We start from the raw sequence: 24,203 nt of genomic DNA, 5'->3' as shown, positions 1-24,203 counted from the left end.
CTCGGGGCTGTGTCCAGTTGTCACCGGCTCCAACACCACTTACCAAGGCATACCAGTAACTCCAGCCCAGAGGAACATGCTCCAGCCCTCCTGCATCTGCGGCTCCGTACTGAAAAGACAGCAGAGCAGGGTGTAAGAGCTACGCGGACATGACCAGACCAGAAAGAAATGCAGAATGCCTCTCGACCAGCATCTGAAACAACAGGTCCACAATTTCCCCAAACACGTAAACTAGTTAAGGAATAAAGAGCTCTGTAACCCAAGCCATTTCTGCTGCAGGGGTCAGTAACTACGGTCCCTGGGCTAAATCTGGCCTGCCAGATGTTTTGAATGTCCAGGGTGCCATTCAATCATTTCACTGTACAAAGCCAGTCAAAAGAAAACGATCTTGTGAATTGTGAGTGACACAAACTTCAGACTCCGATGCAGATGGTTTTACTTGGGCACAGCCGGGTGTGTTCATTCATGGAGTGTGCACAGCTGTGTCTCTGCTATGATGGCATTGTGCAGTAGCTCTAGGACATGTGTGGCCTTTAAAGCCCAACACTCACCATCTGGCTACTACATGAGACTTATTCAAAGGGCGAGCGCCAAGCTGCGACTGAACAGTCTAAACGACACGTGGTAACAGCCAAGAGAATCTGACGGTGGCCTAGCTGCCTATTACTTCAGTTGTCCTGGTGAAATCTACTTTTGAGGCTCAATGTATCTGGTAAAATGACCAGAAGGGACCACAGTCCACTCTCCCCTATCTAACTGTAATTTAGTACTGCCCATTTAAAGCAGAATGGACTCTCTGGTTCCCCTCACTATGTACAGATCACATGACCTTCAATGTGCAAAGCAGCCCAAGTTTCCTCGAGACCACTGAATTGCCCCAACCCACAACGGAGCATCTTCCTAGGTCCCACAGGCTGCAGATCCCCTCAGTGACTGGGAGGAAGACCAGCCATGAAGACCTCTAGCTGCCAGGGGAAAAGGATGTAAGCAGAGGCACACCTCTTCACACGGCAGCTGAGCCGTCACTGAGAAAGGATCCCTCACACCCTCAACACATCATTTCCTTTAAGCAGGGATGCTAAGAAAATCTAGACCAAGGCGGTGAACCTGGGTCTCTGAGACCTTGAGTGACAGGCCACAGCGCGGCAGCACGCCCTCTCCAGGCCCAGGCCCAGGCCCAGGCCCATGCCCAGGCCCAGCCACCCAGCTGCAGGTTTCCACAGCCTCGCTGCCCATGGGCGTGGTCCTTTTACCACAGTTTCTCCACAGTTTAGTCTCACTTTTAGTCTGTTCTCATGGTGCAGGTCAAAAAGTGAGTTGTATGTTGAACTGTTCTAATTCAGAAGGGATTCTAAGAATCCTGAGCAAGGGGTCTAGAAGCAAAAACTCCCCACTTGATACCAAAGAAGAGGAAATGGAAACAAAGAGACTATGGCAGCCATGGGACTAGAAGAGAGGAGTGTTGGCTCTGGTGAAAATGGGGACGAGGGCAGATGGGAGAGCTTAAATAAATGTAAATAAATGCTGTGGGGCTGTGCAGGGCCAAAGTAACTACAGAGCCCAGGCACGTAATGTGTCTGTCTAACCAACAGCCAGAGTAGCAAAAAAACTGATATAACCTTTAATAGCATGACTTCAGTTGATTCCAACGAGAAAGAAAATTACCAGGTAATCTATGAATTCATATTTTAAATGTGGTGGTAACAAAGGGAGAGATCATTCAGCATACCTCATTTAAATACTTCCCAGCAAAAAAGGTCTGATAGCCGCACACTGATCTGAGGATCGCTGGGAAGGTGCTCGGCTCTTGGATCTTCTGCCAGGACTTGCTACTGCAGTTCCCCTCGAGGGTGTTGTTCACCACGTGATGGTTGTGTGGGTACTTTCCAGTCAGGATGCTGGCTCTGCTGGGGCAGCAAAGAGCACTTGGCACATACTACAAAGGGGATAGAAGCAGAAAGCTGAGGTTATCCTAGAGGGAGGGTCAGCAAAAGGGAGAGGGAAGGCGCCTGATGCCTTCATTTCTCATGGCGCAGAGGTCTTTCCTTACACGTGGTATACTCCAGAGCAGCTCTTAAGCTGCTTCATTCATCAGAATGAATTCAACAGAGAAGATTAAAGAAAAAAAAAATCAGTGAACAAATTGCTCCTTGATAAAAAGGGACCATGAGATAGTGGAAGAGACAAGATGGAGGCTGGTGAAAATGCCAGAATTAAACCTATTACTTTTGTCTGCTAGCATAAAAACTGAAATTCATGCTGGCATTAATGTCTCCTTTCAGCACTTCGTTTGTTTTGGCTGTTGCTCTTCTGGCCCTTCATGTTGGAGTTAACTGGTTTCCCTTTTGGTGCTAGGACTTTAAACTCAGGCCGCAGCACGGAGCTGAGGCTCCCGTTCCAACTGGCATTGGAAAATGCTCACGAGGGTGGCTGTCTGCACACGAACAGTACTCACCCGCCCCCTCCTTCTTAATCAGATGTGCTGTCACCTGTGATTATTTCTAAGTTTTTGTTTTAAAGAGATTTTAGCTATTTATGTGTATGTGTGTGTATGTGTCTTCGTGAGCGTCTGTCATTTGTGTGTGGGTTCACTTCGGAAGCCAGGAGAGGGTGGCACCCTCACAGTGGGGCCTCCGACCTGCTACATAGGTGATGGACCTACATAGTCCTCAGGACTATGCAGTGAACAGACCCCCTCTCCAGCACTGCCTTCTGTGACTTTTACACCAACCATTCTTCTTTCCTGACCTAGTCACATTGTAACTGTCGACTCGATGCAGCCTAGAATCACCCAAAAAGGTGTTTCAACTGAGGGACTGTCCAGATCAGACTGAACTGTGGACATGTTTGCGGGGCTGTCTTGACTGTTAATTGATATAAGAAGGCCCAATCCACTGTGGGTAACACATTCCCCGAGCAGTTGATGCTGGGCTGTGTAAGAAAGCTAGATAAGCTGTTCTGGTGACACACACCTTTAATCCCAGCACTTGGGAGGCAGAGGCAGGTGGATGAGGCCAGCCTGGTCTATAGAGAAAGTTCTAGGACAGCCAGGGCTACACAGAGAAACCCAGTCTCAAAAGAAAAAAAAAAATCAAAACAGACAAACAAACAAACAAACAAAAAAACCCAAAGGAACCTGTTTCTCCAACCAAGGACCATGTATGGATATAACCTAGAGCCTCTGCTGGGATGTAGCCTGTGGTAGCTCAGTATCCAAGCGGGTTGCCCTAGCAAGGGGAACAGGGACTATCTTTGACAGGAACCCAATGGCAGGCTCTTTGACCTCCCCACCCAAGGGAGGAGCAGCCCTGCTAGGCCACAGAGGAGGACTTTGCAGCCAGTCCTGAAGATACCTGATAAACCAGAGTCAGATGAAAGGGGAGGAGGCCCCCCCCATCAGTGGACTTGGAAAGGGGCACGGTGGAGATGAGGGAAGGAGGGAGCCAGATACAGCTGGGATACAGAGTTAATAAAATGTAACTAATAATAAAAATAAGTAAATAAGTAAATAAATAAATAAAATGAAAAACAAAAAACAAAACAAAACAAAACAAAGGAACAGTAGTTAGCACAGGCTTATGAGCCAGCAAGACCAGCAAGCAGGCTTCCTTAAGCTTGAATTCTTGCCTTTACGTCCCTCAATTATGAACTACGACCAGAAATGTATGCCAAATAAAACCTTTCTGCCTCCAAGCTGCTTCTGGTCAGAGCATTTACCCCAGAAAAAAAAGTAGAATATTTCCCTTTTTGTTTTTTACCCTTTTATGGTCAGCATCATATTATTACTGAATTTTCATTTTAGTAACTGGTTAGACAATTTCCTCCTTTAGAAACATTGCCTTATGGGTTTGAACTCTGGTACTGATGAAAACTAACCAAACTGGGGCCTGGGTGTCTAATTCAGTGACTGAACATACAGACAGTGAGTGTGTCTGAAGCCCTGGCACTAATCCTCAACACCAAACAAAAATACTGTCCTGACTGTTCTGACCCAATCATCGGTCTAGATAGTATTTAAAATCATTTCGTTGGCTCTTGAAAAAAAGCCTTAATATTTTAATTGAAAACATATTTTATAACAATGTCTTTACATAGAAAACGATGTGTCTAGCAATATATCAAAAAAAAATTTTTTTTTTTTTTTTTTTTTTTTCAAAAAATTCTGAAACTTTATTTGTACAGACATAGGGTTTCACTAGGTAGCTCTGGCTGTCCTGGAACTATGTAGACCAGGCCTCAAACTCAGAAAGATCGACTTGCACCTGCTTTTTGAGTGCTAGGAGTAAGGGAAAGTATCAATCTGTCTGGTTTACTTAAAGAAATATTAATCATTTCTGGTCACTACCTATTCCCAGAGTGAATTTTCTACTGATATTACTAGGGGTGGAATTTTTTAGTGTTCTTTTATTGATTGATTGGTTGCTTCATTCATTCACTTATTAATTTTTAAGTCTCTGTGTAACTGGGGCTCGCCTGGAACTCGAACCCACAGAGATCTGCTAGTCTCTGCTCCCAGAGTGCTAGCATCAAAGGTGTGCACCACCACACTGCTTTGTGTGTCTTTGTTGTTACATGGACTAAGTTTTCCAGGTTAAAAAAAAAGAAGGGAAAAAATTTTGTCATTTTCCCCATAGATTTGCCTGGTTCCAAAAACTTATGATACTTCAGAACCCTAAGTGACCAATATCAAAGCCCTTGTGGCATCCATAATTATGCTGAGGCCTTCATCTAAGCATAATATATGTCAAAACACCCATTTTTAATAAGATCGCTGTCACGCACCTGATATAAACATCTACTTTTCCTCCCTTCAATTATTCCCTCTAGGGACAACACCCGATCTATGTAGAATTTACTGTGAGCTCACACACATGAATCACATGTGCTGATTCATGTGACCATAACAACCCCGAGGTGGACATTACTGACTTCCTTCAAAGTGGGGAAACCAAAAACCAAAGCAGAGCTAGGAAACAGGCAAATAAATATAAATAGAAATGTACTCAAAATTAGGAAGTCTGCTTGCAGGGTCTATGCTAAAACCAAGTACAATGCTGTGCTTCTGTTCACTGGATTTCTTGGTATGAAGCTACCACACCGACACTTACAGTCTTGTGTAAGGTTCTTAAGTATGACTAGTTAGGTTTATTGTGGTCTCTGGTTCCATAAACGCTGTACGTGTGTTCTCAGTATCATTACATTTGTCAGGGTCAGCTAGGAGAACTCATGGAACTTTTACTCTGTAACAGTTTACATAACATATATTCTTGGTTTGTACAAACTAGTTTCAACCCTCAAACAGTAAATATTTCAATGAAATTCTCTAGTTATGTAGTAGTCTAGCTTAGAAAATACCAGTAATTAGTCAGGTGTACTGGCACACACTTTTAATCCTAGCCCTTGGGAGGGCAGAGGCAGAGGCAGGCAAGTCTCTGTGAGTTCAAGACCAGCCTGTGAACATAGTGAGTACAGCCAGAGCTACATAGTGAGACCCTGTCTCAAAACAAACAAGCCAATAAACAACCCCCCCCAAAAAAAAAAACAGGCCAGCAATTATTTTATCATTTTAACTAAAAGAATAAATAAAATTCTTCAGACCACACATTAAAAAAAAACAAAAACAAAAACAAAACCAGAAGCAACAATCCATGTACATATACACACTAAGAGCCCCGGCATGACCATTTCTTCCCAGAACGTGATATATTGTCTAACGACTTGAAACTTACAGCGCTTGAGAAAGTCATCCCCTTCTCTCCAATGAGGGCCTTGGTTTTCTTCAGCGGTGTCTACAAGGTAAACAAGTCCTTGTTAAACAATGTCTAGTAACTTAACACACAAGCCAGAGTTTGTGTTCTGTTACACCTGAAACTTATTTTATGTGTATGGACGTCTTGCCTGCACGCAGATGACTGTGTACCCGTGTGTGTGCAGGAAGTGCTTGCAGAGGCCAGGAGAGGGCACTGGATCCTCTGGAAATGGACAGAGACATACACAGCTGTTAGCGGCTGTGTGGGTGCTGGGAACCGAATCTGTATTCTCTGCAAGAATGAGTGCTCTTAACCTTTCACAAATCTCTCCAGCCCCTTCGGCTTTATCTCAATCATTTATTTCCAAATGGTCAGCTCCAACACAGAGCAATTGTCAAGATGAATAACTCTGGCAATGAAGCAAACAAGTTTGGTTAGAGTCAGGTCAACCCCGTGCGAGCAGGAAGCGAAAAGTTCACAGTCCCATCCATGCTGACTGCAGGTAATGAAATCACAGAGCTCTCTAACTACCTGCCAATAACTCCAAAGTGTGAAATGATCTGAAAGGAACCTTCCAATCATTAATGGGCAAGTAAGACAAAGCCAGACAAGATCCCAAGGCTCAAAGACCACTTCCAATATCACACATTCAATGACGGAACCCCAACACACAGACCCTGCCAAACAAACATTATTATGGCAGGGCTGGGGACTGAACCGGCCTTTGTTCCACAGGCAGGCACTTTTCCACTGAGCTTCAGCTCCTATCACTCTGTCTATGGCCTTGCTCTTCATCTTCTGTGCAAAACCTAAGATTTTAGCAAGTACAGGGAAAAGTTATCTCTACCCATAGAAGGCAGAAGTGTGCAGGCATTTCCTTAACTATTAATAAGAGGTACACTGATCTTTGTTCACTTCCTAGACAGTAAAACCAACCACAGCTGAGGCTCGTGAGGGGGTCCGTGATGATTCTGAAATACCTCTGACACCCAAGAACAGACCAGAAGTCCATCCAGCACAGTAATTCCTTAAAAACGGAGCCTCCAAATATGCAGAGGTTAACAAAAGACTCACTTTCAACAATATGTACGCAACTTTTCCCATTGATTTATAAGCGCAAGCTGCTTGTAGATTACAAAGGACAAACCAAGCTTTGAGGAAGCCAGTAGTAGACCCTCAAGAGATGCCACAGACAGACAGTGCTGAGCTTCTGAAACAATGGCACCAGCTGTCCGCAAACTATTACTGGGGGCAACCTCAGGAAATAACAGTGGATGGAAAGTAGCCCTGGCTTAACTAAAACTCCAAGTTACTATGAAGGCAACAGAAGAGAGAACAAGAATGTGAAATGTACCCAGGGCGGTGGTTCTCAACCTGTGGCTCGAGACACCCTCTGGGGGTTCTCATAGCAGACATCTTGCCTATCAGATATTTACATTACAATTCATAACAGTAGCAAAATCACAGTAATGAAGTAGCAACAAAAATAACTATGGTCAGGGGGTCACCACAACAGGAGGACAACACGAGGAACAGCATTAGAAAGGTTGAGAACCACTGACCTGGAGGAAGAATGCGAACCGAGAGGGATTTAGTCATCAGATTGTCTGATAAACATGCAAGACCACCAGACAGTGTCAGGTTTACAGGAAGTCTACACTGTGTGATAACACATTCGTTAGCGTCATTATGTGCTGACATAGCAAAGGCGGGGAGGTAGAAAACAAGGTCTTGCCCTCACCATACCGATTGGGGACCCGAACCACAAACCGTAATTGATGACCTCAGGTAGTGGCAGGTGTACAGAGAGGCTAAAGCGGAGAAATGTGATGCACCTGGCGGGAAGAAGGCAGGCGCCTACTTCAGATGAGCAGCCAGGAAGGCCCGTAAAGCAGGGAACCTTGCTGAGAGCCCCCAGAGCAAGGGTTAAGGTCACATGAGGACCCAGGAGAGTTTACTGGATGAGTCAGGCAAATAGCCCAAAACAGAAAAGAGGAAGGAGCCAGTGTGGAAGAAACGGCTCAAGACGCAGATGGGGAAGAGTGGGAATGTAGACGTTTACATTAATATTCTATGCATGGCTGAACAAGTCCCAAGCAAGAGGCCGCACTATACTGAAAATATATGTGCTAATCTGAAGTGACAGTGGCTGGTCAGGTGGAAACCATGTGACGGTATTAAGAAACGGCTGCTTTTACTCTCACGAGCAAATGTGTAATTTTACTTATCCTAAGCAAATTCTCTCTTAGAAAAACCAAAGGAGTCAAGGCTTTCCTGATCCCAAGTGTTAGCACTCCAAAGGTTTAGATGATTCTCATAATTTGATGGTTGACCTTCCCCTAAACAATGGAAGTCGTCTTCCTTTGGTCAAAGCAATGTCATATTGTGTACATTCCTGCATGGCTCCTGACCAAATGCCCCATTTTCCTAAAGTAACTGATTTAAAATAAACAAACAACAACAAAACAACCTATACTTTTGTGTGCCAATCACACCATAATTAAAGGGAAAAAAAAAAGAGCCATACCCCTGCAAAAATTAATAAAAGTAGAGTCTCTCAAATGATACAGGGGACAAAAACAGTGAAATAGTAAATGTGAAAGACAATGTGATTACAAATAGGATGGAATTAATGATGCCTGACAGGGGCTGGAGAGATGGCTCAGCAGAAAAGAGTGCTGGCTGCTTTTCCAGAGGACCCAGGTTTGATTCCCAGCACCCATGTGGCAGCTCACGACCATTTCTAACTCCTGTTCCAGTGCATCTGGTGCCCTCTTCTGGACCCTGCAGGAAGGAGGCACTCACACATGGCCATACGTACACAAATGTAGGCAAAGCACCCACATAATTTTTTTTTTTTAATGTGGTGCATATGCCTGTAATCTCAGCTCTTAGGAAGTAGAAGCAGGAAGATCAGGAGTTCAAGAGCATCCTCAGCTACATGCCTACCCTGAATCACCCTGGACTGTGCTGGATAGGTTTTTGTCAACATGACACAGCTAAAGTCATCTGGCAGGAGGGAACTTCAACTGAGAAATGCATCCAGAGCTGGGGGTGGTGGTGCATGCCTGTAATCCCAGCACTCTGAGAGGCAGAGGCAGGCGGGAGGCTACGAGTTAGAGAGCAGCCTGGTCTACAAATCCAGTCCAGCACACCCAAGGCTACACAGAGAAACCCTGTCTTGAAAAACCAAAAAGCCTCCAGAAGATTGAGCTATAAGCAAGCCTGTCCGTAGAACATTTTCTTAATTAGTGACTGATGGGAGAAGGCCCAGCCCATTGTGGGTGGGGCCATTCCCGGGCTGGTGGCCAGGGTTCTATAAGAAAGCAGGCGGAGCAAGCCATGGAAAGCAAGCCAGTAGGCAGCATCCTTCCGTGGCTTTCGTGTCAGCTCCTGCCTGCAGGTTCCTGCCTCAGCTCCTCTTGAGGGATTGTGACGATGGACATGTAAGCCCTTCCCTCCTCAAGTTGCTTTTGGTGGCCGTGTTTCGTCACAGCAATAGTATCCTTAAGCAGGACATGGACTGTCTTGAAAAGAGAAAAAGCACAGGAAGTAAAATCCACGTGCTATCAACCTTTGATCTGAGCCAGTGTAGGTATGTGTCTGTGTCTGTTGGGGGTGGGGGGAAGTGTCCCCCATGGCTTACTTTGCCAACTACTGCGGCCATCTGAAACACAATTCCTCTCTATGGTTAAAAAAGCAAAACAAAACAAAAAAACTGTAAGGTTTTTATACATCAAAGAACGTGGGTGACCGCCACTGGCGGCATTCCAGAATGCCACTGAGACTCAGTACAAGGTGCCTATGCGGCCATGAGTGTTCCAGTTCTCGAAAAGCAACTACGCCTGTTGCTCCTCAGAGCTACATGAACCATGGAACTCCCTCCGAGCCTCCTTTCTCTCTCTCCTAAGATAACGACACTATCTGCTGCAGCAGCAGGCGCCTGTGATGTCAGAAACACCAACATAGCACACCTCACACTCTGCCTGGTGCCGAGGAGGGTCTCAGCCGCCATCACTGCCTCAGCTCTTCACTCTGCTGTCCTATTTGACGGTTAGTGTCCCGACTCTGAACAGGGCTACAAGAAACGTCAGAATTCCCTGAAGCGCCGGGGCCTGCAGCTTTGAAGCAGGCAAACACCACTTATTTATTTAGTGTGCCAGGTGCATGTCGCTTGTGGGATCCAGGGAACTGAACTCAAGTTGTTGACAGAACAAGTACGAGAAGCTTTAACGGTGACTCGTTCCCTCCATTTGTTCCAGTTTCTCTGCCCAGTACAAACACTTCTTTTGAGGAAGAACCTAGGGCCATGGAGATGACTCATGGAGTACAAGGAAATAAAATGTCTGGCAAGCCGGAGGACTTGAGTTCAATTCCCAGGACCCACATTGAGAATGAGAGAAGTGACCCCTGCAAGTTTTCCTCTAACCTCATATTCAGGCCACTGTGGTGCATCCACTTCCCCCTACACACTGAACTTTCTGGTATGAAGAAACAAACAGAAAAAGTTCTAGAGGCAAAGAACATTAACACCGAATGTGCGTGAGGATAGCGTCACTGAACCGGGAACACCTGGAGAGCAGTGGATTCTGTTTTCAACAGCGGTTTTCAGGCTTGACCTGTTGAGCACTTTAGCTCCTGGTAGAAGCAACGGGTTTTCTTTTCTGGACAAAACACTCTTTAAGGACACTCTGGCACTGGTGAGGGCGAGACAGAAGATGGATTTCTGTGGGTTCAAAGCTAGCCAGGGCTACATAGTGAGACCTTGTCTCAAAAAATTAAAAAACAAACTGAAAAAAAAAAAAACAAAAAGAAAGAAAAAAGGGAAGAAAGCTCTGGAAGCAGGACATGGAACAGTTGGAGTGATAGTAAGAAGTTAGAGGGAAATTACGTCAAGACTTTTGACACAGGGGGTGGGGGCTAGCTCGGAGGGAGAGCGTGAGGCTTTGGGGGTATGGTCGCCAGCACGGCAGGAAAAGAGGTTCAGCATCATTATGGCTCAGTAGAAACTATAAGGCAATGGGGTCTATGTGGAAAAAGAGGGGCCGTGGGATTGGTAATGCAAACACTTTAAACACCATGAAGAACAGAGAGTCCACTGAAAACAAGGCACACGTGACTTCACAGCGCAGAAATTATCATTATCACCAGTGACACACGGAAAGCCAAAATGTTGGCAGCCACTCACCAAGCCGATTTCACAACTCACTAGCCGGCTGGGACCAGCAACTTGAAGGACCTTTAGCTAGGGTTAATTTAATTACCACACAGGAAAAGGTCGGACCCTCCTGCTTAAGAGAGGTTTCACAGCTACAGCAATCAGCTGAAAGCAAAAGGAGAACCGAAAGAGTAGAGACTTAAAAAAAAGTGAGTACAATGCTGACCCAGGACCTAAGACCAGAGGAGAGTTCGTCCTAATCCAGTTTCAGTATTTTGGGCAAGTCCCTTAAGCACCACTGGAAGGGGGCTGGGATGCATGCTCCCAGAGGTCAAATTCCGGAACCTCGAAAGAGCAGAAGTGACTCTGGTAAGGAAATGTAGTCTTCATGACAACACCCATTAGATATAAAGCATCAGCTAGGCTAATTCACTCGTTTTCCTTGATGCTCAAGCAAAACACACTCTCTCGGTAACAGCTCGACAGCCTACAAACCACTTTAAGCCATCACAGAACCACAAAGCCCCACGTCCCAGGTCCTCCGCGGCCTCGGGTCTCCCTGGCCGATCACTGGCCTCCACAGGTTTGCCCTGAGCGGCTGACCGCACACTGCAGCGGTGAGGTGCAGGTGCGAGCCTGTGGGTGAGCTCAGGAGAGGAACACGAGTCCTACGGCCCGTCCAAGCTCACAGGGGGACCCGGGGTGGCCGCGCACGCCCACCCATCGCCAAGGCGGCCAGCCGAGGGGCAGCGGGGAGGGCGCGGAGAGGAGTTACCATGCCGCCGAGCTCCGCGTCCTGGTCGTCGGTGAGCAGCAGCAGCACGTTGGGCCTGCGAGCCGCCCCCACGAGCCCCACGCAGCCGCCCAGCAGCAGCAGCGGCAGCAGCGAGGGCAGGCGGCGGGGACGGCCCGGCCGGGGACCGGCTGCGGACAAGAGCCGCATGGCCGCCGCGCTCCGCGGGGACCGACAGCCGAGGACAGATATCCGGGGTGCGCAGGCCGGCCGGGTCAGGCTTTCTCTCCCTAAGCGGGATCACGTGAGCCGGGGCAGGGGGCGGGACGCGCCGTCACGTGACGGGCGGCCAGGGGGCGGGGTCTGGGCAGCAGCCGCGGGCCCTGGGCAGCTGGACAGAGCTAGGACCGCGCGGAGCCTGGCCGCGCCTGTCATCAGGCCTGCTGCTGGTGCTGCAGGAAGGACCACAGCGACTTGGGGACGAAACCAGGAGGCAGGCGGCTCACCCTGGCCTCTCCAGAGAGAAGCGAGGCATCCGCTGTGTGCAGAAGATAGGCTAAAGTCCGGGCTAACGCTGGGGTTAATGGACAGACAGCTCTGCCCGCGCGTCCTTTGACCTTTCACCTGTTGAGAGGAGAGCTCTCACTTGGCTCAGCTGTTGTTCTACTTTCCTCGGCTGGCAAGCGATTTCAAACAAGTTAGGAATATCTTAACTCCTCTAGTAATTCTTGGTGAATGTTACAAAAATTGATTACATTTTGATATACATTTATTTTGTGTGTTCTGTGCGGCCTGTATGTGGAGGTCAGAGAACAACTTGCTGGAATCAGTACTTTCCTTCTACTGTGAGGCCAGGGCCTTGAACTCAGATCCTTAGGCGTGACTGCTGGTGCCTTGGCATACTGAGCCATCCTGGCCTGTTCTCTCTCTCCCTCGACAGGGTTTCTCTGTGTAGCCTTGGCTTCCCTGAACTCACTTTGTACACCAGGCTGACCTCAAACCCAGAGATCCGCCTGCCTCTGCCTACCTGAGTGCTGGGATTAAAGGCACCACTGCTCCCAACCTGGCCAGTCCCTTTCAGTGAGTTTTTGCAAGCCTTCTTGGAAGCTGTTAGAACATGCAAGAGCAATAGTAACATATGTTTTGTTGAAAAAAAGCCTCAAATAACGATTTTAAGTTGGCTAAAAAGTTAAATCTCTATTAGGGATCCCTGTGAGATCAGCCACAATATTGCAAGTGAGGGCCGTTCTATGCATGGCAGAAGGCCTGTCATTTTCCACTTGGTTATGTATTGGACTTAATACCTTTATGACTTTTTAAAGTTTTATGTGTATGAGTGTTTGCATGCACGTATGTGTACTATGCCTGCCCAGTTCCTGGGGAAGTCGAAGAGGGCATCTGATCCCTGGGGCTGGAGTTACAGATGGTTGGAGGGACCATGTGGATTGCTGGGAGTTGACATGGGCCCTCTGCAAGAGTAACATGTGCTCTTAACCCCTGGGGGCATCTGTCCAGGCGGCTGGACACAATACCTTTTAAATGAATTTTTCTTATTTTGATTGTTCAAGGTGTTTAGCTCCTGACTTTTTTTCTTTTATATAAGACTTTAGGAAAAAGTGAATAAAGTCCAACTTTTAGATGAAAAATTCCCATGAAATTTTCATTATAAGATAGACACGACTTTTCCTATAACTTCTGGAAGGCAAATCTCTTTCATTTATACCCTACTCCCACCACTCCCGAGGGACAGGGTCTTGTTCTGTCGCCCAGGTTCACTAGGTTGATCTGGAGCTGTAACTTAGGCTGGCTTCGGTCTCAACATGTCCTGCCTCAGCCTCCTGGGGTGCTGGGACTTTCGGGGTGAACCACCACACCCAGCCTTCACTTGAGCAGTTAATAACCTCTAGGCAAACCCCCAACCATGATGGAATGGCTGTGGCAGGCTAAACTTCCTGCTGGGAACAACTAGGCACTGAGGAAGAAATGCATACTCTCACACAGACAGTGCAGGCCTGAGTGAAAGAAAACAGTTCTTCAGGCTTCTGGTCAGGGAACCCTGAGAGCAGGAAGGAGTGTTAAGTGATGTGGGATCCTCTGACCCGTGTTAGTGAAGGGTGGGGATGAAGAATATGGACAAAGGCTTAGTGAGGCTTTTCTCAAGAAAAGCATGCAAGGGGCACTAATAGAGACATCATCTCCAGTCAGGGAAAGGGGCTGCCTTCCTGTTGTTGGGTCTGGGTAAGAGCCCACAGTCATGACGAAACTCTGAAGTTGTTTTTCTCTTGAAATAATTTTTTTAAATGTTTTGTTTGTTTGTTTGTTTGTTTTTCCAAACACGGTCTCTCTGTGTAGCCTTGACTGTCCTGGAATTCACTATGTAGACCAAACTGGCCTTGAAATCACAGAGACTCATTATGTAGGCCTTGAAATCACAGATTCGGCTGCCTCTGCTTCCCTAGTGCAGGGATTAAAGGTTTGTACCACCACCACCCAGCTTGAATTTAAAAATTTAAACGTTAGAGAGAGATTGTTCCCACATGCATGTACATGTGGCAATCAGAGGACAACTTGGAAGTGCCAGGGATTGAACTCAGGGTGTGCAGTTGGTGGAAGTCGCCTTACCTGAGGAGCCATCTTGCCGGCCTTCTCTTGAATTTTGAGATTTTTTTTTTTACTTCTGTGTAAGATACTGATCAGGATGATGCATTGGAAGGCAAGGCAAAGGACGCCATGGAAAAGATAGAATAGGGACCAGCGTAAGGAGGGTTGGAGCTGTTCTCCCAGAGGTGAAAGGCTGAGACCTCCAGGAGCAGGCAGAGGGTCATCGCAGGTCAGGTAGCAGACCAGAAGGGATGCCACACTCAAATGACAAAGCCTAAGTGCACCTTTCAGTCCACCAAGCTAGCTGCGGGAGACCTCACCTGCCTTCCAGAACAAAGCCCAACACTCTTAAGACTACTAAAACTAGACAGTAATGTGAATTTGTGGTGCTTAGCATTCAGTAAAACTTAATACAGAGGTCCCAAAGCAGAGGACTGATTCACAACCAGGAGGAAACTGTTGTCTTAGAAGCAAGTGACAGGGATGAAAAAGATAACAGACCAGGATCCTGAAGCACCTAATCGTTCAAGGTTTCTTTTTAAACAGGAAAATATGAACCTCTAATGAAAACAGGGAGACTTTTAGAAAAACAAAAAAGTAACTTACTAGCACAAAATCCAAAATAATTCATTGACTGAATTAACAGATTAGACAATGGGAGATGATCAAAAATAAGCTGACTTGAAAACAAAACAATGGAAAATATCCAAAATAGGGCTGGGTAGGAGCACTGGCTGCTCTTACAAAGGTCCTGAGTTCAACTCCCAGCAACCACATGGTGGCTCACAACCATCTATAATGAGATCTGGTGCCTTCTTCTGGCATGCAGGCAGAACACTGTATACATACTAAATGAATAAATCTTTAGAGGGGAAAATATCTAAAATAAATCAGAGATAAAAATGTATAGGATCTCTGTGGCCTGTGAGACATAACAGTATAGTACATCATTCATATGACTGGAGTTAGGGAAAGGAGAAAGAATTTGTTTTTTAAAAGAAAAGAACTAATAGTTTCAAAATGTCTAAATTTGGAGAAAACGAGATCCAAGAAACTCAACTCCATGCAGAAAAATCAGGAGACAGCTTTTCCCAGTTGTGAGGCCAAATACCTGTAATTTCAGCTTTTGGGAAGCTGGGGAAAGAGGGTCATACATTTGAGGCTAACCTGGGCTAAGGAGTAAGAGCCTGTCTAAAGAAAAAGAGTCTCAGAAAAGACAAACAAACTTATAGCTAACCACCTACTTCGCTGTGAAAGGCTAAATGTTGACTTTCTAGGATGGTTACAAGAATGCTCACTCTCAACATGAAATCAGCATTATGGTGCTGTCTGCAGCGGACAGAAGAAAAACGAAACGTTCCAGCAGCTCCTCAGATGGGGGTGGGGATGTCGTCCAGTGGGCAGGGTGCTTACCTGGCCTGCTCTACGTTCAGTTCCAAGGTCTGTTAAACTGGGTCTGGTGACGCACGCACGCATGCACGCATGCACGCACTCAATCCAACTGTAATCCCAGCACTTAAGAGGTAGAGGAAAGAGGGCCTGAAGTTTAAGGTCATTTTCAGATACTAAGGTAGTTTGAAGCCAGACTGGTTGGTTAGTTAGGTTAGTTAACTAATTTATAAATTATTTAAGGACCCATAACCCCCCCCCAAAAAAAAAACCCGAAGTTTAAAAAATATAGTAAAAAAAAAATCTTGAAAACACAGCAAGAGACGCACACTTTGCGATCGCCAAGGACTCCAAGAACACCAGCAGATGCCACCAGTGCGAGCTCCCCTTGGTCCCTGCAATGTGTAGTCCCCTGCCTTGGCAATATGGCTTTGAGCATGCAGATCTGATGGTAACTCATGTCCGAGTTTTCAGCATTAATGGGCTCAGCCACGCTGAGACTGCTCTCTGGTTCCAGCGCTGCTCCGATCTGATCCCTGGGGAAGTTTTATTCTTTTTCAGCAACCTCCACACCACACGGTCTCCCTGTGAGGTTCACTCAGGCTATCCAGGTATATTTTCAGTGATGCAGATTCAAAAATCTTTTTTTTGACACAGTTTGCTCAAAAGCTAGATGTTGGGCTGGAGAGATGATGGCTCAGTGGTTAAGAACACTTACTGCTCTTGCAGAGGGTCTGGGCTCGGTTCCTAGCACCCAAGTTGGGCTCACAAACTGCCTATAACTCCAGCTCCAGGGATTCTGACATCACTTCCTGGCTTCTTCAGGTACCCCCACATAGATGTATACACATGAAACAAATAATTAAATAATATTAAAAGGTTAATACTCACAGAATCTAAGAGAATAAGGAATTGGGCCGGGTGGTGGTGATGTGCCTTTAATCCCAGTGCTCAGGAGACAGAGACAGGTGGATCTCTGTGAACTCGAGGCCAGCCTGTTGGAAGGGCCCTGCTGTTTGAGGTTGCAGTCCTCCCCTGTCTGATAGCCATTCTGAGCTCAGCTTAAGGTGCACGACTCCTCCCCAGCAGGGCCTCCTGCTCTCTGCCTGACTCCACCTAGAGTGTCTCTAGATGTAAAGGCCCCTAACCACATTTGATATACGGCCTTTGACACAGCTCCCTGCTAGCTCTCCCCTCCCTGCACCTATAGGATAATTAGGTACTATATTCCGGTTCACAGGATAGGAACATGCCGTTTAATACAAATCAAGCATCCCTGAAGTGTCTAGTTTTAACCAGTTATGTATACCTATCCTTGGAGCCTCCCACCCACTCCCCAATGGGCATACTGCCTTTGTTCTCTGGAATTAAACTTGAACCAGCTCCCTGAAGTGGTTCCCAGAGTGTGTGATCTCTGTCTTGTTCGAAGGCCTTCTAAGCGCGGCACCTCGTCTTCTGCCCCTCTTGCCCTCTGGGCTGATGGGAAACAGCCCTCCCAGGCAGGAGGAAAACCATACCAGCCTGGTCTACAGAGCGAGTTCCAGGACAGCCAAGGCTGCACAAAGAAACCCTGTCTGGGGGGCAGGGGGAGTGGAGAGATGGCTCAGCATTTAAGAGCACTGTCTGCTCTTCCAGAGGACCCAGGTTCAATTCCCAACACTCACATGGCAGTCCAAAACTGTAACTCCAGTTCCATGGGATCTGACACCCTCACACAGATGAACATTCAGGCAAAACACCAATGCACACTTAAAAAAAAAAAAAAAAGGAATAGGAAAAAAAAGCAGAAAAAAAAAGGCTCAAAAGGTGTGTGAGAAGATTAACAAAACAGACAGCCATTGTATCTCCCAGCACATCTACTCAAGGAGGCAGGCTGGCCCCAGTGGAAAGGATCATGGGAGGTGATTATGGTCTCATGATCTTAGCCAACAACTAGACAATTGTTGCATGTAGTATCTCTGCTAGGGGAAACTAAAGATGGCCTCAGGTAATGGCAAGTAAATTCTTCTCTAACTCAATTAGGAAAAGGATTCTAAAACAGTTCCTGTTTGTGAGGAATTCACAGCAAAAGTTATTTACATTTTGGTTTCAAGATGTAAATGATCCTATATGTAACAGCAGGCCACAATGTGTCACAATACAGTCTAAACAGATGTAGACTTTTGTACAGAACATTTCTCTATGGATTACCTTGATGACTTTGTACTAAACAAGAAATGACTGGCATGCTGAAAACCTTGGTAATATTATATGCTCCAGGGGGCAGGAAATGGACTCTATGAAATACAGGGATCAACAGATCACTGAAGTTGCTAGAGGCCCCAAAATCTTCCAGGATATAACTTTAGATTAAAAACAAATGGCTGGGGGCTGGAGAGATGGCTCAAGAGGTTAAGAGCACTAGCTGCTCTTCCAGAGGTCCTGAGTTCAATTCCCAGCAACCGTGTGGTGGCTCACAACCATCTATAAAAATTTCTGTTGTTCTCTTCTGGCATGCATGTTTAAATAATAAATAAATAAGTCCTTAAACAACAACCACAAATGGCTGCATCTTGTATTTCTTATAGTAGAAACTCATGCTCCTGATAGAACTCATTAAATCATAGCCTTGAGCCTTTAATCCCTGCACTCCAGAGGCAGAGGCAGGCAGATCTACAGAGCAAGTTCTAGGACAGGCAGGGCTACAGAGAAACCCTGTCTCAAAAAAAAAAAAAAAAAAAAGGAAATACAAACAAATGATAGCCTCAAAACATTCTTCACCTAAGAATACACTGCAGCATTGTGTTGAGTGCCACAAAGGCTGTCAGCTCCGAAAGCAAGAGAAGAAAAGTGCAGGTACCAGGCAAGGCAGAAGCAAATGGATCTCTTGTTCGAGGCCAGCCTGGTCTACAAAGCAAGTCCAAAGCAGCCAGTGCTACACTGAGAAATCCTGTCTCAACAACAATAAACAAACAAAACCAACACTCACATAAAAGCCTAAGGAATTTTGTATATTAGCTTTTTGTAGCTATGGCCTGTATAGTTTGGAGAACAATTTAAGGAAAGCAAGTATTTATTTTAGCTCACAACTTCAACATCTTTAGTCCATGATCATCTGACTTCATTACTTTGGATTGATTTAAGGATTTGAAGCATTCTTTATAAAAATCTAAAATGGCTTTTTTTTTTCTAAAATGGCTTTTTATCAGAAACAAAGAAGGCAATCCTAAAATTTATATGCTAATTTGAAAGTAGTCAAAACAATCTTAATATATAACAAAGCTGAAGTACTAATGCTTATAGTTAAAAAAATTGAGTTACTTGTGTTTTTATTATTATTGCTGTTGTTGTTGTTTGTGTGTGTGCACACACAGGTACCATGGTGGGTGTGTGTGTGGTATGATAGAGGAGAACTTTTTAGAGCTGTTTCTCTCCTTTTACCTTTATGTGGCTTCTGAGAATTGGGCCCAAGTTATCAAGCTTGTGCAACAGCTTTGGCTGCTGAGCCAACTTGTCTGCTTATGTATTCATTTTTCTCCACAACTTCAAAGGTTTTGGAATTTCTGAATATCCACTGGGAGAGAATGAAGTTCAATTTGTGACTGTAGAAGCATGTGACACAGGCTGTTCAAAGCAAGGCAGATTAGGAAGCAGAGACCCAGAAAGGATGTGACCCATTAGACTCCCAAGAACTCATACCCAGCTAGCCTCTGTTCCCAAAGTTTCCAGACACAGTGTCCAGGGCAACCTTTGGGTACTAAGCATTCAATCACAACCCTGCTGGAGGCATTACACATTCAAACCACAGGGGCAGTGTTCTAAATTAATTTTTTAAATTATTTTATTTTATTTATTTTATGTACCCTGTTGTTTTATGTGCATGTGTGCCTGTGTGACAGTGCCGGGTCCCCTGAAACTGGAGTCACAGACAGTTGTGGGCTGCTTTGTGGGTGCTGGGAATTGAACCCGGGTCCTCTGGAAGAGCAACTGGTGCGCTTAACTGCTGAACCATCTCTCCCGCCCCTCCAAATTTTAAGGAGAGACATTTGTGACGTTCTTTCTTCCTTCATTTCAACAAACCTGAACTGACTCCCAAAAGTAGTCCTTAGAAAGAGAGAGGTTCACCCCTGAAAACTGTAAAGAAAAGATGTCAGTGAAGCTCAAGTATAAGAATTCCACTCAGTGCAGAAATGAGCACATATTTCCCGATTCCCCCATTAGAAAGTCCTCAGAATCTGGGCTCCCTCAAAAGTGGTTGTCCATTCTCTGTAAGTCTAAACTTAAACAACCTGCCACCTCCACCAACTTCTATCCCATAGGTTTTCAACAGAAGGAACCATTAGAAGACCTGCCAGGCTCCTGTTGTGTCTCAAATTATTGCTAAAAGAATTTCTTAGGCACCCAGGTATGGTGGTGCATGCCTGTGATCCCAGCACTCAGGGAGGCAGAGGCAGTTGGATCTCTGTGAGTTCAAGGCCAGCCTGGTCTGCAAAGTGAGTCCAGGACAGCCAGGGCTACACAGAGAAACCATGTCTTGAAACCTCCTCCTGACACCCCCCCTCCAAAAAAAAAAAAAAAGAATTTCTTAGGCAAACGGTGTAAACAAATACAGGCTATTTCCCACAACCTCATGTGACAACTTCTGAAGTTTCACTAAAACACTCATTCAACACATTCCTATGAAGGACTTATCATGTTGCTTTAGGCAGCTGATTTCACCTACTAGCTAACCTCACTTGGAATTTCGGAGTCTGTAGTGCTTTCTAGAGAAGCACACAGTTAGCACTTGATACTCAGACACTGCTGATATTGGATAACACTAGGGTACAGAGGACACTCTGAAGGGGTTCCAAGTTCCTCTCTTCTGAAACGGGGAACTGATGAGAGACAGCCCCAGAAGAGACCAGGACAGGAATATATACATATATATATATATGAATATATTATTTATATATGATATAGAATATTATAATATATAACATTATATTCTATATAATATTATTATATAATATATTATATATTTTTATTAGGAAAAGATATACTTTGAAGAGAGGAAGCAGGTTAGAAGACAGCATTTAGTAGGTCAACTGACCATTCTGCCCAAAAGGACCAGGTCTTTTATGTCTCCCAGCATGAACATGGGGTTTGTTTCTCATTTACATAGTTCGAGCTTTCTTTGTTTTGGTCAGTGTGTGTATATCTGTGTCTGGTGGTGCATGTGTGTATAGTAGGCTTGCCAATTCATGTTGAAGTCCAGAGACCAGCCTAAAATGTCCATCCTCAGGCACAATAGACCTTTATTTATTTATTTTTGAGATGGGAGTTTCACGCTGGCTTTGAACTTGGGAGATTGGATTGAGTTGATGAGGGATCTGCCTGTCTCCATCTCTCCATGAGCTTACAAACGCAGACTACTCTACCATTGCTTATCCTAATGGGGTCCTGGATGCCTCAGACTTGTACAGCAAGTACTTCGGCAACTGGGCTATTACTCAACTTTCTCATTTTTTCCTATACATGGTAAAACTGCTATAAGCAGGAAATAGAGACATTTTCTCTCTCTAGTCCTGGGGGAGAATATATAAAAAAAAACAACAACAAAACCCCCACATTTCCTTTTATCAGTTTCAATCTCCTGCTTTTTGTTTTTTTTGTAGAGCAGTGAGCTACCTGAGACCCTGTTTATAATCATGGGTAGTGGCTTTCAGTGACAAATGTTCCTATTCACATCACATTAAAGCTGTGCACATTGCTGAGACTGTGCAGGGCTCAGCTGGGCCCTGCTCAACTAAACTCGAAGTACCTTGTCCTTCTACAGTGCAGGACAGAGGAGCAGGTCCTCGCTGAGGTGTTCTATCTTCCCTGTGGGGCTCAGGACAGAACAGTCACTGACATGTAGGTACGTGAGTGACTCACACTGGTGAGCTCACGCTGGGTATCTGTTCCCAGGTTCTCTCATCTCTTATTACTCCACGAAAGCAAGACAAGGATCTGAGCATGCTGACACACAATTTTAATTGCAGCACTCTAGAGGCAGAGACAGGGGGTTCTCTGTGAGTTCAAGGCCAGTTGGGTCTACACAGAGAGTTCCAGGATAGCCAGGGCTGCATAGAGATACCAAAAAACAATAAAAATGAAGAATAAAAGACAAAAGCAAACCCTCACTGCAACTCTAGGCACAAAATCTTAAATAAAAATTATAAAAACACAACTATAAGATTTAAAATAAACAGAAAAGTTAAATATAAAACTGTGTGTAAAATAATTATTAATGTCAATATTAAATGCAAAATGCTTGCTTTCACAATGGGAAGAGAGAAATACTAATCTTAATGAGTAAAATATTATTTCAACTGAATATACACAAAACAGTTAAGAAAATAGCTTTAAATCAAACAGGATTTTCAAATAATCAGGTCAGTCCAGCCCTTACAAGGATGAAGCTTATACTCAAGGAGGCCTGAGGTCAAAAATGGACATTTAACCTTATAGTTTTTGCAGCCAACTTCATGAAGAAGACACATCTCATTCACTCCACAAAAGAAAAGTGGCTTTAAATGAACGACCTCAACACCTTTCTCCAGCACTTGTGTGCTACCAGAGTCCCATAACTGTGTAATAACATGCATGGTACTATAATTAACACCACGGATCATGAAAGACCGTGGAACAGCCTCGCAGCCAGGGGGCGCTGCTACAGTAAGCGCTTGTGCAGGATCTCCCACACCATCTTCTTCCTGAACAGAGGCATGTGCTGCTGGGAGAAGGTGATGGGCTGGCCCCTGGAAATGTAATCTGCATATTTACAGGTGAACACTCCACAGTCACCCCCGTTCAGCTGCTGAGGAATCTCCTCTGCCGGCATGCTGTATTGCTTCCACTCCGAAGGGCTCAGATCCCTATTCCTTCTCGCTTTGCTCTCATCCTGCAGATAGCAGAAAATCAGTTCAAGGATGTCAGGCCTTTTCTGTCCCATGGAGTCCAGGTAGACAATACTCTTCTTTCTTAGGTCCGTGACCACCAGGCTCCAGTGCACATCCAGGTGAACTGGGACCAGAATAAGTTCCTTTGCAAAGAGGTTTACTGCCCGGGTCCATCTTTTGACTGACCTATAGCCCCCAAACTTTAACTTGGTGTAAAAGAAGGTATTAAATGCGTGAAGTGCAGGGTATCCTTGATTTTGATTTCTTTCCATGAGAAGATTCATGTAAAAATTGATGATTTTGTCGTTGAGCCACTGGGTGTTCTTTAGGGTCCACAAGTCTTCTCGAGTAATTTGCAGTTTGAAGGCACAGCTCAAGATCTCATCCTGTGGCCCAGGGCCTAGCGCGCTCCTGATTTCCTTTTCCATGTCCTCTGTGACATCAGGGCCATGGTCCAGCCCTCTGCCCTTCTCTTGGTCTTCAAGAGCCTTTTCCGCGGCCTCAGGCGTTGACATTTTGTTGTTGAGAATGCCATTGCTGACACTGTCTGTGCAGCTCTGGGTCTGGGCCCCTCGCAGAGAGTCGGGCTGGAGGTGCTGCCCCCTTCTGTCAGCGTCGAGGTTTATTCCGACCACCTTCTCTGTGTCACACATTTTCTCCTCTGGACTCCTCCTCTCACTTTTGCCTGGTGACTTATCTCTTGTGACAGCACCGGCAGGTTGTTCTGGCTCAAACTGAGCTGGTTCAGCTCTGTAACTCTGCGGTTCCACACAGCCTTTGACATTCTTCAAGGTGTCCATGGTGCTCGCGTGGGCGCTGTGAGGGCCAGGGCTCACATAGACGGCAGGCTGAAGGCGTCCCAACAACCCTGGGTGCTTTTCGTTGTGTTGTTTCTGGACACCTTCGTCTACGCTGCAGTCAGCCCGCTGGCGGCGCTGGCCTCCATCCACAGACGTCCCCTCGGTCACGGGCTCTTGCTCAGGGCCTTCGGCACACTCTGCGGCCTTTAGCTGTAACTGAGCCTCTTCCTGGGGTTTCCATATCTGACCCTCACCCGGCTCTTCACACCCAAGCGCTATTTCACGCTGTTCCTGTGTGAGCCTCTTCCGAGGCTGGGCTGGCTCCTCAGAGCGTACATCATTCCCTCGCTCTTCCTGGCATTTCCTGTTCCGGCCTTTCCCTGGATGCTCATGGCCTATCGTTCCACGCTGCCGGCGAGGTGGCCGTGTAGGACTGCCTTTGCTCCGGTGTCGGCTGTCCGCTGTGCCACAGCTTTCCGATCTCCACATCAAAGTGCGGGTGGGCCGGACGCTCGGTGGGAGCTCTTGGGTTGTTGTCCTCTTGATTGCTGGAGGGTTACTTAGCTTCCTCGGAGGTGGCTTATCCACACCGGACATGTTGGTTCAAGGTCAGAAACCACAGGACAAAGAGCGCAGATTTCCTCTTTATCAGAGGAGGTCGCCTTTGACATTGGACTTAGATGGAATATGAGGTCAGATGGACGTGACAGTATCAAAGAGTATTTTTCACGTGGTGAATGAATCAATGTAATGTTGTCTTTAATGGTACCAACCAGTACCATGGTTCAGGCTGTCTCCTGGAGAGGGTCCCTCGGGGGCACAACCCGGAAACTTCAGAAGTTGCACTCAATCAGCTAGCCAGTCCTTTAA

General features: G+C 45.9%; 2 protein-coding genes across 2 annotated transcripts in view; both read right to left on the bottom strand.

The window, feature by feature from the left end:
- Positions 1-11,951, bottom strand: part of Gns (glucosamine (N-acetyl)-6-sulfatase) — a 36,047-nt gene extending 24,096 nt beyond the window's left edge. The window contains exons 1-4 of the mRNA XM_021637864.2: positions 11,684-11,951; positions 5,730-5,789; positions 1,730-1,936; positions 44-109 (exon numbers count right to left, since the gene is read on the bottom strand). Coding sequence (XP_021493539.1) covers positions 44-109; positions 1,730-1,936; positions 5,730-5,789; positions 11,684-11,851 — 501 coding nt within the window. The 5' untranslated portion in view covers positions 11,852-11,951. The remainder of the gene's footprint in view (positions 1-43; positions 110-1,729; positions 1,937-5,729; positions 5,790-11,683) is intronic.
- A 10,353-nt stretch (positions 11,952-22,304) lies between these two features.
- Positions 22,305-23,930, bottom strand: LOC110549040 (sentrin-specific protease 2-like). Its single transcript, XM_060378627.1, has one exon. The coding sequence runs from the start codon at positions 23,928-23,930 to the stop codon at positions 22,305-22,307; it is 1,626 nt and encodes a 541-aa protein (XP_060234610.1).
- Positions 23,931-24,203: the final 273 nt, after the last annotated feature.

The sequence above is a fragment of the Meriones unguiculatus genome, chromosome 2, assembly GCF_030254825.1.
Source record: "Meriones unguiculatus strain TT.TT164.6M chromosome 2, Bangor_MerUng_6.1, whole genome shotgun sequence".
NCBI lineage: Eukaryota > Metazoa > Chordata > Mammalia > Rodentia > Muridae > Meriones > Meriones unguiculatus.
Note: the sequence above shows the minus strand (reverse complement) of the source record. Positions and strands in the feature narration are given on the sequence as shown.

Coding starts and splice junctions, on each gene's coding strand:
- LOC110549040 (XM_060378627.1), bottom strand. CDS start 23,930: ATGTCCGGTGTGGATAAGCCACCTCCGAGGAAGCTAAGTAACCCTCCA.